The sequence below is a fragment of the Podarcis erhardii genome (genome assembly GCF_964252035.2).
Source record: "Podarcis erhardii genome assembly, chromosome: 1".
Taxonomy (NCBI): domain Eukaryota; kingdom Metazoa; phylum Chordata; class Lepidosauria; order Squamata; family Lacertidae; genus Podarcis; species Podarcis erhardii.
Window position 1 is genome coordinate 48,356,404 of NC_138497.1, and position 15,252 is coordinate 48,371,655.

The 15,252-nt window shown below is 40.8% G+C and overlaps 1 protein-coding gene across 2 annotated transcripts in view; it reads right to left on the bottom strand.

Annotated features, from left to right (window-relative positions):
• Positions 1-15,252, bottom strand: part of GALNT16 (polypeptide N-acetylgalactosaminyltransferase 16) — a 143,772-nt gene that overhangs the window by 57,974 nt on the left and 70,546 nt on the right. For both annotated transcript variants that reach the window (XR_014161424.1, XM_081881749.1), the window contains exon 2: positions 5,459-5,634. Coding sequence is in view for 1 of the 2 variants with exons in the window: in XM_081881749.1 (XP_081737875.1) it covers positions 5,459-5,634 (176 nt within the window). In the remaining variant the exon portion in view is untranslated. The remainder of the gene's footprint in view (positions 1-5,458; positions 5,635-15,252) is intronic.

Sequence of the window (15,252 nt, forward strand, 5' to 3'; positions counted from 1 at the left end):
ACGTGACACATGGCCATTGAAACCAACAGCTGCTTTTAGCATTGTTTGTGAAAACACTCTATTAAAACACAGGTGAAGACATAGGGGAGAAGTGGGCATTGGCAGAGCAAGATGAAGGGCGCCAACAGATGTCACAGACCCAACTTGCAGGATGGATTCAATAAGATAAAGTGCTGAAACGTGAAAGGCCAGGAGACTCCAGAATAGGGGATTTTTGGAATATGGTACAGCAAAAGAGAAGACATAGAGGGGGCATTGCAAAGGAATAGGGGTGTGACAAAGGTATATATTTGGCCAATCAGGGCTACTTTTACAGTTCCTTTTCCCCAGGAGCTGGGAAAGATAGATGTTCTGCCCAGGACTTATTTGAACTATATATTGCTCTAGCATTTATTAGTATTGGTTTATGGCAATCACTAAACTGCTACTATTTTTTATCCCAATGTTCATTGCTATTGTTTTATGGCCGCTCTAAGTGACAACTATTTTTTAACGCAGCATTTTATTACTGTGACAGTGGCCTATTACTGCAATTTCTAAGCATAAAAGACGCTCTGATGAAGGGTAAGTGGAAGAACTAGAATCAGGCACAAGACACATTATGTATATCATTGCACTAATTCACATTTTCTTTTTCTGCTCTTTTTTTAAAATGCTATTAAGGCCACATGATATAGAGAAATTACAGGCATTTTTATTTTCCAGAGGGATAGCCCTCATAGTAAGTCTTGTGATGCCTTAAAGACTAACAAATTTATTATGGTATAAGCATTCATGAACTATAATCCACTTAGTCTACTTCAGCATAGGCATGAAGTGTTATCCTGAGTTACATGCATATTACACACACACACACACACACACACACGCTCTGTGGGGTGGAGGCTGTTTGCGGATCATAAACAACAAAGAGAGTACAGACAGACAGTGATAATTACATAATTAACAGTTGCAATTTGCATAACAGTTGCTAATAATACAGATATCCTGGCATTGGTAAGCCAATTAACATATGTATTGTGCTAAAAATAATTTGTCTTGGTTCACTCCACAAGTTATAGCATTGAACCACTTCATGCATTGTTAATTCTGCAGTTTTGCATTGCTGCCTCCCTCCTGAAGGTCCTTTGCTACTTTAAGGGAAATTGCGGGTGTCATTGGAGGCTGAAAAGTGCCCCCACTAGCTTTTGAATATTACCATGCCTGGTGTCAGAATTGTATCTGTTTATTATTTTACATAAATACTGGTCTGTTTCTTCTATGTAGAATTTAGACGTGTGTGTGTGTGTGTGTGTGTGTGTGTGTGTGTGTTTCACATGGGAAGATGAGGAGGCGAATGCTTAAACCTCTATTATTATTGTTGTGAATAGCATTATTAGGTCCTGTAATAGTGTTGCGTGTGGACAAGGTTGGCATCAGGGTCTGTCGCAGGGGCAGGTAGCCTGTTGTTGCCAGTGTGTGGGTGTTTTTTGTTGGGGGCTATCAGTAAGCAAGTACAGTCATACCAGCAAAACTGTCCATCTGAGAGCAGTGTCACTGAAGATACTTGGAACAGTTTTAGCTGATGTTCTGGTTTTCTCTTCTGTCCTGGTGTTGATTGTTCATGACTACTTTTTAGTGTTACATTTCCTTGTAAAATGGGTTTTATCCGATTGTCTGCTAATTTACCGTATTTTTCGCCCCATAGGACGCACCGCCCCATAAGACGCACCTAGGTTTTTTTTGGGGGGGGAAATAAAGAAAAAAAATTATTTCCCCCCCAGGCGCAGGGCTGGCGCGGGGGAAGCTCGAGCTTCCCCCGACCCCAGCCCCCAGAACAGGCTGCTGCCTGCAAGCCCAGCGGGACCTCCTGCCCGGCGCGCAAGGCTTGCTTCGGGATGCAGGCTGCCGCCCCAAGCCTCGCGCGCCCGGCAGGACCTCCTGCCAGGCGCGGGAGGCTTGCGGATAGCTTCCTGAAGCCTAGAGAGCGAGAGGGGTCGGTGCGCACTGACCCCTCTCGCTCTCCAGGCTTCAGCGAAAGCCTGCATTCGCCCCATAGGACACACACACATTTCCCCTTCATTTTCGAAGGGGAAAAAGTGCGTCCTATAGGGCGAAAAATACAGTAAGTACTGCAAATAGTGGAGCTTGCATTTCCAACCCAAAGCTACTGCATGGTACCGTATATGGCTTTGTGGTTTGTTTTTTTAAATGAAAAAGCAGTATAGTGGTACCTCGATTTATGAACTTAATCCATTCCATAAGTCTGTTCTTAAACCGAAACCGTTCTTAAACTGAGGCACACTTTCCCTAATGAGGCCTCCTGCCACCGGTGCCCTTCCACCATTCAGCTTCCGTTCTTAGACCGAGGTAAAGTTCGCAAACCGGGACACTACTTCCGGTTTTGTGGAGTTTGTAAACAGAATAGTTAGTAAACAGGATTGTTCCTAAACCAAGGTACTACTGTATCTGAATATCCAAATAAATATTACAGTTCATCCTCATCCTCAGTGTGGGGGATGTAATACTGACCTTCTTGATAGTGTGTTGTACATGTTATAAAGTGCTATACAGTATAAAGCCTCTTAAATGCTTCAGAGCCAGTGGTGTGATCTAGTGGTTTGAGTGCTGTTCTAGCACTCAGGGTATTGGGTTCAGTCAGGACGTTCCTTGTGTGACCATGAGCCAGTTACCATTTCTCGGCCTTGCCTACCTCACAGAGTTGTGAGGAGGATACATTGAAAAGGAGAATGATGTGCATCACACTGAGCTTTGTGGAGGAAGGGCAAGATAAAGAATAATGGTGTCATAATAATCAGCAGCTAAGGGGGTTTTCACGTATGCCTGTGAAAGCACTCTAGGGACCTGAATCCAGCAGCTTGGCATGGGCAATACAGCATATACCTAGCTTGGTTCCAGGTAAAACAGGCATTTTCAGGTAAACATGGCATTTCCATAGCACATCCACACTTAATAGTTATATATACAAAACATTAAAAAAGCACAATGAAATCAATTTCCACTTAAATCATAAGATCTAAAATAAAGGTAAAAAATTGTATCAACAACAACAACAACACCCCCCCCCAAACAAACCCAGCTAAACAATACCCTAGTCCAATATTCAGTTCAGCAGCCTCAGCTTTTGTAGCTGGAGTCAGTCAGGGCCCTCCCCTCCCAGGTCGGGTAGAAAAAGGCCTGCAAGGTAGGGAGCTATTCTTCCAGGACTCACAACCAAGATCTCAAGTTGTAGGGAACAGCTGACTTTTTCTTTTCTTTTTTTTCTTTTTACCTTCGCAACTTTGAATTCCCTCAAAGAATCCTGGGAACTAGTCCATGAAGGGTGCTGTTAGGAGACCCCTATTCCTCCCAGAGAGCTACAATTCTCAGAGTTCCCTGAGGACCACTCAGAGGACCACTCTGGTATTTATAGTTCTGTTAGGGAAATAGGGGTCTCCTAATAACTCTTGGCACCCTTAGCAAACTACAGTTCCAAGGTTTCTGTGTGGGAAGCCATGACTGTGGTATAATAGTGCTGTAAATGTATGTTGCAAATGGGGGCCTGAATTGTTGAAGTATTCATATCCTGCTCTTGGCTTTATGCTAGATAGACCTGCCAACTCAATTGCTTTGAACAGTAGCCTGCTGATAATAAAAGTAATCTACAGTCCAAAGCCTCAGAGTCTTATCTGCCACCTCATCTCTTTCAAATAATCTTATCTCCTGATGCACTTAAATAACTGTGAACTGGTAAATGCTGAGATGCTTTCCTCTAACATCATTCTTTAGCTTACAATTCAGCGGAGATAGCAATGCCTCGAATTATCTGCGGATGGATGGGGGAAATATTCAGTCCTTCAGCTCTTTTGTACAGCTGCCGGTCCAAACTTCAACAGTCCAGTCTTGCAAGAACTTGCAAGGTATTTAGAAAGGGTATGGAAATCAAGGCTTGTACTTAGTTTCTGTTTGTGAATGCATAATGCAGTGGAGAAATGTGAGAAACAGCAGTGAGGTACGCTGGAGAAATGGAAGAATACACACACAACACAGTGGGGAAATCGACAGTAATCTGGTGTCTACAGGTTTAAAACAGGATTGTGAGAAGTAACTTCAAAACAACAATAATGAAGACTCATATTGGTACTCATGTTTCCATTCTCAGAAATTGCTCTCTTTGGCTGAAGTGGGGAGGACGTGAGTGTACATAGATTTTTTCACGTATTTCTGATTTTCTTCTAACTGGTCATATAATGAATGTCCTAAAGCAAAATTTGTGAAAGAATGAACAAAAATCCATATTTTAAAAATCAATATCAGTATCCAGCTCAGATGCCTCATGCAGCAACTGAATTGAAAACACAGCACTCATATCTCAGTTTAATAAGCCAAGGTATGAATGAGCTTGTTGCCTGTGCATAAAGCCCCTTCATTCCTCTTTTCAATTAAACCAAGAAGCCATAGTTTCTACTTTTGTCTGAGCTAGGAAACTAAGGGTTACCAGCCAAAAGTCTAACCCAGTTCCAAACCCTAGTTTAGGGTCCTGGCTTGTTCCAAAAGTGGCAATTACATGTAAAAGCATTAGCCTGCTGCAGCATTTCATGAAGAATAATTAACATTTAAAAGCAACTTATCCACTGTGCTGGTCTAAGCAAAACAGTACTAAAAACAATCAATATGAAAAAGCAACAGTGACACAAAGTTAATCAAAATCAGCATAAAACCACACAATAGCATGAAATCAGTAATTAGCACTTCAAACCAACAAGAGATGACAAAATAGTTCTTAGAGCTAAAAGCATGAAATGTTAACCATCTGGGAGAAGATAAAGCTATTCACCTGGTGGAGAAAAACCTGGTGCGAGGCAAGTCCCTGGGGAGAGTATTCCATAACCACCCCCAATAAGACCCTCCTCTTCCTTTGAAACCACCTACCTCACTTCAGGAGGTGGAGGAACCTAGAGAGGCACCTCCAGTTAAGGTCTTACAGTCGGGGCAGCTACAAATGCAAGGAGGTCATCTTCTGGGTATCCCAAGAAGTTTGTTTTGCACCCTCCACATAGAGGCTGAAACACTTAAATTCTCAACCGCAATCTCACTGCCAGCCTGCCCCATGCACCAACCGTCCAGGTAGGCAGGAGAGACCCTGCTGTTGCAAGAACAGCTCAATGGCACCATGTCAACAAGTCCTACTTCTACAAAACTATAGACAATTTGTTTCCAGTTAGGTTCTGCAGACATGGCTGGAACTATGGCCAGCTTACATGTTTAAAATGCCTGTTCTTTGCGTTGCATGCGGTCTTAATAATCTTTGCATGTTCAAAACAGAAAAGGAAAGCTTGTGCTAGGGGAAAATGGACCTTCTTAGCTTTTCCTGTGAACACTACTTTTGTCTTCCTCACAGGAAAGATGACTCAAGGATTGGCAAAGATAGTCTAGCACAAGGTGATGGTTTGTAAACGGCAGCAGTCTGATACAGTACCTGTAATGCCTCGTGTCTCGAATGGGCCGGTCGCTGCTGAGCTTGTCACTCTCTAACTGATTGAAGGCATGTTGCCGATAAGGATCTTCTCCGGCCTTCAGCAGCTTTGAGGAGACATATGCCTTTTCATCAAAACCCCGTAAGCCACTTTTCTCTGCTTGTGGTGGCTTGGATGCCTAGAGGGAGGCAAGACCAAGATTTAGTTCTGTGTATGAAATCAGAGCTTTTTAGGACCTATTTTACATAATATAGACCTTTCTATACCAAGACCACATTGCACGGCAATGACCTCAAGGACAAGCTCAAAGAAGATGGTGTCTAGGTAATTACCCTGCTATACAATGACCATGTAATTTCTTATGTTCATTACAGGAGAAAGGACTATTTTTCTCCTTGTACTCCATTGACTGAGGGTGTCTTCACATTCACTATTTTGCGGGTAGGATTCAAGTGTATACTGGAAATGTAGGCTTGCCCAATTAAAGTGGACTAAAATTGCACAAAACAAATCCATATAACCCCCACCCATCTACCCTTATATAGGAGCAAATTCTCTTTTTTTCAAATTTTCAAATTAATTTTCCACATTTATCACAAACATAACATATAAAACACACAAAAGAAAATACATTACAGTACTAAAGAGAAATAAAACAAAAATAAAAGACTTATTACTTCTAAAACTCAATTTAACTTTCATTGTCAACTGACTTCCTTGAATCCCCTCTAAATGAATTTCATTGAATCACTTTGTAACAGTTCTCCAAAATCATATTTCTCATAAAATTAACTCCTTCAATTTACTATCCTCTTCTCTTTTCTTAATAATCTAGCCCATAATCTTTTACAATTCATTCTTAGTCTAATCCTAGGCCTGTTTGGCACTTTCAAGAAACTTCTAACATCTTATATTACAATATTTGGCTAAATATTCTTTAAATTTCTTCCAATCTTCTTGATGCTCCTCTTCCTTCTGGTCACATATTCTTCCAGACAGGTCGGCCAGCTCCAAAAAGTCCAACACCTTCATCTGCCATTCTTCTACTGAGATAGGAGCAAATTCTCAATTTGGTTTTCATAGTTCCTCAAATCAGCATGCTATGTTTTTTTTGTGTGGGGGGGGGGGAACTGTACTTTTAAAAATGTTAAAATGCAACACATCTGCACATGACTCAGTAGAACAGTTTCTACCTGCAGTTGAGTGCTGGTTCCCCCCCCCCCCCGAACAGTTGCCTCCCCTCTGATTGGATTTTCCAAAAAAAAAACAAAAAGGCCAGGAATTTGCCTGACTGCAACACTGGGCACTATCTCAGCCATTCCCAACCTGGTGCCCTCCAGATGTTTTGGACTATAGCATGGTGGCTGAGGCCCAAAACATCTGGAGGGTACCAGGTTGGCAAAGGCTACACTATCTGGTGTGGAGACCTGGCTGAGCACTGTCAAAGAGTCCACTAAGATGCTAAAAGAATCTGTAATAGGAAGTACACAATTTACAGTCCCATACAAACATGATGTGGTAAGTATCCTGCCTCTTGCCTTGTTTGAACAATGCCCCCCCTCTGTTGGTACAATAGACACTTTCTCCTCACCCCAGGCTGAAATGAGTGTGGTTGCTCCAATAAAGGAGACCTAAAATTGTTCTGCGCTGCATAGAAAGGGTGATTGATTCCACAGTCCTGAAAGCTTTTCTCGGAAGTACAGCTTCACTGAGAGAAAACAGAGTGCACAAATGAAGAAAAATATTTGTTAAAATGGCAGAAGAAAGCCATTTTTGAGCCTGTTGTCAGTAACTGCTCACACACCCACAGAGAAGAAAGCCAGTGTAATAAAATGAACAGCCTTGGAAAATGCATCCTATTTTGATTCACAGAACACAGAATACACATCTTTTCTTCCAGCTCTAACGATCCCAGCGTTGTTGGGTTTTTTAGCTTTAGCACATTTAAAATAGCTTATTTTCAATATGGCTGTTGTACAATTGACTGTTCAGCAGAGGATAATGCCAACATTTAAAAACTATCCATGGGAACGTGGGAGGACAATAAGACGTGAGCAGCATACAGCTTTTACCTCCTCTAATGTACTGAAGGGGACTGGAATTTTGAAGGGGAAAATAGCATAAGCTAATACGATTCCTTAACCAATAGGAGGTAATGCTTTTTTGTGTAGGGTCCTCTCAGGCTTGAGGGCAGATGGCTGTGGGCTCAACAGAGCCCTAGCTGTCATATCACCATGAGTGTGCCACCCATATATTCACCTCCAGTTTTTACACATATTGCTCATGGGGGTCATAACTCCTTCACTTCTTAATTTTTCAACATTTATGTCCTATTTTCCCTCCAAACAGTATATATAAGGTGATCTAATTTTATCTTCTCAACTACAGTGGGTGATTCCAGGCAGGTGTTCATAACGGGATGGTATTCCTCATGCATGTAAGTTTAGTTTAGTTTTTGCTGCATTGTGGTTGGCATCAAAATGCCAGCCCTTATTCCCTCTCCCACCTGCCCCCAATTTATTCAGAAAACCCAATAAATTAAAAAAAATCCCTGTTGCCAATTATCTGTTTGTGATACCTACATAACCTATTTTGCAGTATTAAGCCCCTGTATTTGGTACTCACTACCAGACTGGCTAGACTGTAATAGTGAAGTCCTACCTGAGGGCTCATCAACACTTCATAATGTTTCAGGGTTTTTTAAAGTCTAAAATTCAAATATTATAAAACCGAACACAAATACCACTTACTGTGCACAGCCACTGTTAGAGCCATTGGCTTCTGAAGAAATGTAAACATCACGGGTGGTCAAATTATCTGCTTCTCACATGGAGAGACAAAGCATCAAAGAACATCCAGAACAGTGAAACAAATAATTGGAGAATATGATGGGGGGGGGGGGGAATGAACTTTGGAAGAAACAAATTGTGAACAGATCATTCACAAACATGGATTTCGAATTAGTCATGACCCCCCCAGACTAAATTGGGCTGTGTAGGTTCTATACTTCCTGTGCTTCATATTCATCTATTATTGTTGTGCTCTTTTCCATGAGAGATATGAATTGTGCAAATATTGCTTTGTGTTTGTGGGTGGGTGGGTTGTTTTTTTTAATAATAATAAAAACCTAACATGTTCTCTATCTCTGAATACAGTTATCTTTTGTACCATAGAATTCAACACGAGTGACCTCCACTGTGACACTAGATTTTTTAAAGCCTGCCCTAAAAAAACATTGCCTATTTGATGATAACTGTCACCCAGACACTTCGGGTCCAGACTAGATGTTTTCCGGCTGCCACATGCAACAGTCTCCCTCAAGTGTGTTTTTAATGACAAATAGCTGGAGCAGAGTGCAAGTTTCTTTTTTTAAAAAAAATAATATTTATTAGTTTTCCAACAATTTAAACACTACAAACAACAAAGATTTAAAAAAAATGAACAATACAATACAATACAATACAATACAATACAAAAACACTACATAACACAAACACATTAAACTAACAAAACAAAACAAAAACAGTTTAAAACACATCAAACAGTTTCAATATCTTATCTTTCATTCACTTATTTCAACGATCTCCTCACACCTCCCTTTTTGTATTCCACTTCCGTTAATTGTTTCAGCAATTCCTTTCCATCTTCCTCTGTTTTCTATCCTATAATTCTCTCAACACATTCTAACCTTATTTTTTCCTTTAATACTCTATTAATCTGTTTATATTTGATTCCTTATAACATTTCTACTGAAGCCATATAACTTCATTCTAACATTTTTCTAACATTCATTAATTTTACAGTATTTCTGTAAATAGTCTTTAAACTTTTTCCAGTCTTCAGAGTGCAAGTTTCAATGGCAGAATGGCTGGGGGAAGATGTTGCCTCAGCCATTTCCCACTGAATTCACATGTTCTGCTGAACTCAGATCCAAACTGTCTCTCTCTCTACATGTGTACAAGTGATTGTCTGAAAGGGTATATACTTGTAGATATGTGTAACAGCGGAGTGGGGGGGCAATTGATGGAGCAGCAGCACTAGGGGGTGGACTCTTTCTCTCACACTCTTCCTAATTGAAATCCCTTGCCTCAGAAACTTGTAATGGCATCAGAAGCAAAATCTGGGCACCCATCTTCCTGCCCCACCCCCAGAAAAGGCAATAGCAGCCTGGGAGTATGTGTGACCTTGAATAATTTTTTTCCACTGCCCACACAAGGCTGGTTTTAAGCTTTAAATAAGGTTGTCAAGAGATCTGACCACAGACATGTGTCAAGTGTATGTCAGTCAACAAGTGATGGCTGTTGAATTTTAGGGTGGCCAATTATGCTTTACCAAGAAAGGATTTGCATCACTAAAAACGGTGGGCACCAAATTTGCATAAAATCTGTATGGGGCTAATTCTCATCCTTCCCATCTAAAAACAAAACAAACAAATTTCTATCAACATTAGGTTTAGAAATTTCAAAATGAACAAGCAAACAAATGAAAATAATTACATGTTAAGGCCTGCATTCATTTAATTTATTAGCAAAAGATTTCTGATACCCCCACACAGCCAGGATTTTCTACCCAAAGATTAGGAGAGAAACCACATCTTTCGTTCTCTAAGAAGGAGATGCATGAACATTTTCTGTGGCAGTGGCAGTGCTGTAGCAAGTCTCCTGGAGCCATTATAGACAAATGGTTTCATCTAATTCAGCTAGAAACTGTGGCTCTTGCATTACTACTGACATTTAAAGAAAATAACATTTGGAGTGGCTTTCAGCCAAAACTGTTTTCTGGCATCACGTGCTAAGCTAATTGCTCGGCTTTTCATATTCTAAGCACCATTATGAGCCTCCCTTGACATTCTTTCCAAACCTAAAACTTCTAATGAAACCAATGGAAATTCAAATACTCAGGGAGAAATAAGAGCAGTGAGAGGTAACCAGCTGGATTCAAGTTGGTAGTACTGGGAAAACCAATTGCCATGAAAAATGAGAGTGAACCAGCTTCTTCTCTATCCATGACTAAGCCAAATACTCTGTGGTTGGAATCCTTTATCTCCTGATTAAATGCAACAGGCATGTCAGTGAAAATGTATATCAACTATGGTGAGATTTTCTAAAATTAAAAGGTGTACACCTTTATGCCTCTGTCCTAGAGCTTTTTTAATCGACTAAACCGAAAGGTCACGTCCCAGCAGAAAAAACAGGTAGTGTAATTGGTTTTTTGAGTAGTCATCTGTGCAGTTCCACAAATGTTGCCTATATCTGTGGAAAGCAAAGTTCAGAACCTTCTAGAACTTCCTGATTAAAAGTTTTGGTGAGAAGCTTCAAGGCACATGCTAAAGGTGAATGGCTCCTTTCCTAATGATCACTAGCATGAAACATACCTTTTTCAAAGATGCCACACACTGAGTCAACCTCTTCATCAAACTATCCACTACAACCTCAAAGTCCTCGTTCGGTCCAGACACCATGAGCGTCTTACTTGGCTACAAGTGATTGCCAAAGAATTAGATATGTGAAATTAAGATTTTCTTTGCTCCAACATGCATCACTTTACAGTTGTTTACACTGAATCACATTTGCCATTTTATTGCATATTCACTTGGCTTGGAGAGATCATTTTTTAATTGATATATTTTTATAGTGTTTTAATTCTGTGATTACTTTTTAATAATTATCTTTTCTATGTTTTAAACTTTTTCGATTTTATCTCTGTGTTGTTGTTTTTTAATCTATAAGTCTCATAGAGTCCCAGTCTGGAAAAAGGTGAGCTATAAGTAAATATAATAATAATATTTTTTTAGTCTTACTGTCCTACTCTCTACTTCATGTTACATAAACAGTTCCTGATGCACAAAATCCATCTCTTCTCTTATTCTATAACTGCTTACCTTACTTTGTCAAAAGCTTTTTGAAGGTCTAAGCAAGTACACAATGTCAGTCACCTCTATCTATATGCTTGCTGACACTCTCAAAGAACTCTAATATGTTTGTAAGCAGGGCTTGAAGGAAGGTCGAGGGCAAAGCCTCATAAGGCTACAGGCTTATTCCTTCAGGAGCCATGCTGCTTCTGCTTCTGCTTCTGCAAGGCTTGTTCTGCTGGACTCACTCTATTTTCTTGACCATTATTTGTCGTAACTGATTTTAATATTGTGCTTTTAAATGGTTCCAGTTCACCTTGGAACTTCATGCTGAAAGGCAGGTAAGAAATTTAATGAATGAATGAATGAATGAATGATCAAGCTCCCGTATGTGCCATATAAGAGCAACTGTACAAGAGATGGGACAGAGAGGGAAAGAGAGCAGAGAGGCCTCTATGGGCCTTCCAAGTCTGAGCCGCCGAGGATGGTGCAATCCTGTTGTGAGGAGAGAGAACCAATGCATACAGGGAGGGAGTGCATCAGGAATCATTATAGCATATGGACAAAACTGAAACAAAGAAAAAATTACTGTTGGAATCAAATCAAAGGCGACTGCTCTAGAAAGACAAAGTAAATGTCAGAAGACTGAACAACATACAAATGTTCAAGCCTTTCCACATCTTACATTGGTATTATCATACAATTTTGTACCACTATGAGATCTGACTTACACTTCTTACTTGAGGAAGGAAAAAGACTTTCCCTCTGATCAGGCCTTTTATTTGCCTCAACTGCTAGAGTTTATTCAGTTTATTAGGATTCAGCACAGCATTCCCATTATCTGTTCATCCTGCATACTTGTGCTTCCTTATTCCTGCTTGGGTTGATAGCATCAGTGGCCATTATCTCCTCACTGTTATACAGAGCAGAGATTATTTTCAATTACCAGGATCCCGAGAACTGTGCTATGTGTAAGTCTGAAGCTGTAAATGTCTAATTTTTATGATGTTTGAATGAACTTGCCACTTTCTCAAATGGAGTACTCAATCTTATTAGTTGTGTGAAAAGAAAAGTACTGTTGGGGTGGATAAAAGCTTTCAAATATGCAAAAAGCGGCTATATGCTGGGATGATAAGAACTGGTGTTTTCTGTGGCTATTAGGACAAGGAATGCAGCTGAATGATAAAGGAGAGACTGAAGAAGAATTGTCAAATCCGAACAATCAGGCAATGGAATTACGGAATAATCAGGGCTTTGCATATCCTGAGCCGATAAGAGTCAAAATTCTGTGCCAGGAGAATAAAATGTGATATAAGCAATGTCCATGGCCATACTAAATTTGCACCCCAAGGAAGCAGGGCTGTCAATAGGAAAGGTATAAGACACAAGCAAGCATAGCCAAATCCTTCCTAGGATGAAAAGGCTGAATTCTCTTCTGCCTGAAATGGGTTATTATCAGATCCTACTGTAGCCAGAGTTTTAGGAATCAAAAAACTGTTTTGGTTCAGTCTGAAATACAGTGTTGCCCACAGCAAGGATTTATTTATTTATAGAAGTGCGTCTATATCAAGGCGATATACACTAAAAACATAGGACATCATCTGATTCTTTAAATACACACACACACACACACACACACACACACACACACACACAAAATATAACAAATAAAAAATTAAACAGCTGCAAAGGCCCGCCGGCACAACCAAGTTTTCAAGAGGTGCCTGAAAGTAAAAACTGAGCATGCTTGTTGACTGTTACTGGCAATGGTAAACATCCAACCTCTGGTAGAGGCCATCAGGCCCCTGTTACACAGGGGGTAACTAACGGTGCTTCACAGTACAGTACCTTTTTTTCGAGGAAAAACTCACCAGGTTCGTAGCGATCTGCCTTCCACTACTGCCCTTTTCACAGGGGGCAAATCACGGGACCCCCCCCCAAATGTTCGCCACACAATAAGCCAGACAAGCAATCACCTGCCCTGCCCCATCTCCTCACAGTGGCTAGGCCTCACTGTGCCTGCGCCGCCAACTAGCTGCGCACTCATGGGCTCGCAGAGACCGCATCCACACCCCTATGCCCCAGGCTTCTTTTTTTGCCCCCCTTCCATGCCCACCAAAAACTCCAGGCCCCGCCCACTGCCAACTAAAGGGTGGAAAGGCAGTGTGCATGCGTGACAGCCAGGCTCCTGTGCCATGGGCACCTCTGAAGCCTTGCCCTGTTGCAAGGCTTGGAAGGGCAAGGAGATAAAAGCATTGATGCTTGCCTTTCCACCTAAACAGCCTTTTATTAGGATCTGGGCATGGGGGATGAGGGTGGGAAAGGTAGAATCGTAGAGTTGGAAGGGAACACGGAGATCATTGCAAGATTGAAGGAGGGATGTGCCAGTACTGTGTACCATTGAGTACCACCAGAAAAAAGCCCAGGAATATCTCAGTGATGGAGCTGGCACATAAGGGCTCTAGTGAGGCATCTAATCATAAGCCTGCATTTTTATCAAAGCTTCTATATATTTCAATCAAGGCTTGTATTTAAAAATGAGCTTAAAAAAAAGGATTTTCAAATGTTTCATGCCAGGCAAAAGACCAGCTGCCTAAAAGAACCTTGGCAAGATGTTTTTCCTCCTAAGACAAGAAGGGCCCCATTGATTTATAGTAGAAAAACAATTCTCAAAGTCATAAAAAGGGAGAATTACATATGCTGCCCCAAGGCTGAGAAAACACCATTAGGAATGGGGGAAGATAATACCAATGTGCCTCCCAGTAAAATGAGCCAGATATTCTTTCTAAGGTTAAAAGGCCAGGAGCAATGGGGAGAAACATTTAGCTGGAAAGAGAACATTTTTGGGGAAGTCTCTTCTAAAGCTGTTTCTTAAACTAAGAGAGTTAAAAAAAAAGGTTAAAAATGTGTTAAATGTTGGAAAGGCAACTGGCTTGGCAGAAGAAGCAGCTTCTTCCTATTTTATTTTGAGGCTGGAGAGGAGGGGGAAAGGGGGAGGTGCAAACTGAAGAGGCTTCTTTTAAAAGTTGTGTTTTACTGAGTTTCTTCCTTTTCACTTTGAGAAGCTTTATTCTTTTAAGAGGCTACCTATGATAAATGTATGAAATATATTAGCTTAAATATATTGGCTTAAATGTAATTATGCAAAGGATTTAAGGAATGCTAGATTCTTATTTCATATGGTTGTAAGAGTTGTATTTATCCTGAAATTAAGTCAGCCACCAGCCCCCCACCCTGCCAGACAGAAGACGCCATCCGGGCAGTCTTGATATATAGTTGTCAGGCATTTTGTTTAGAAACATTAAATGAAGGAAATCTTTCAATGTTGATGTGAAACTCAAGATCCTTGACATCTGTTGAACATAAAATGTAAGATTAAACCATTTGTTTTAGAAGGCAATAGGGCAAGAAGGGCAAGAGGTGAGCTGGTAATTAAGATTCCATGTAAGATATATTATTACTTATTTGTCATTTATATATAGCTCTTTGTCTCCCTTATAAGGGCAAGGAAATGGGTGTATCTTTTGTGGGTGTATCTTTTGTGATTGGCTCTAGCAAACAGCCAATAGGAATTTCAACCAGGCTGATTGGACAGAGGCAGCCACAGGAGGAGCAAAGGGGGCTGGATTAAGGGAATATAAGTGCTGGCCAGAATGGCAGGAGGCCAGGCCAGAGCTTGGTAACCACGTACCACTGAGCCTCTTATTTATTTGTCTGACAAATAAATTACTATTTTAATTTCTCTATTGCTGCGTTGAATATTTCATTCCAGCTAAGCGTTAACCACAAGCAGGGTGCTACATTTTATGGTGCCCTGTGACTCGGATAAGTGGTCTGCTGGAACGCAGCCCCTTCGCCCTACTGGGCAGGGTACAAGAGAGAGGACAACTGCTTACCCAAAGCGCGCACTGGTAATTTTTTCCAGGGGGAACGCAGAAGACTCGT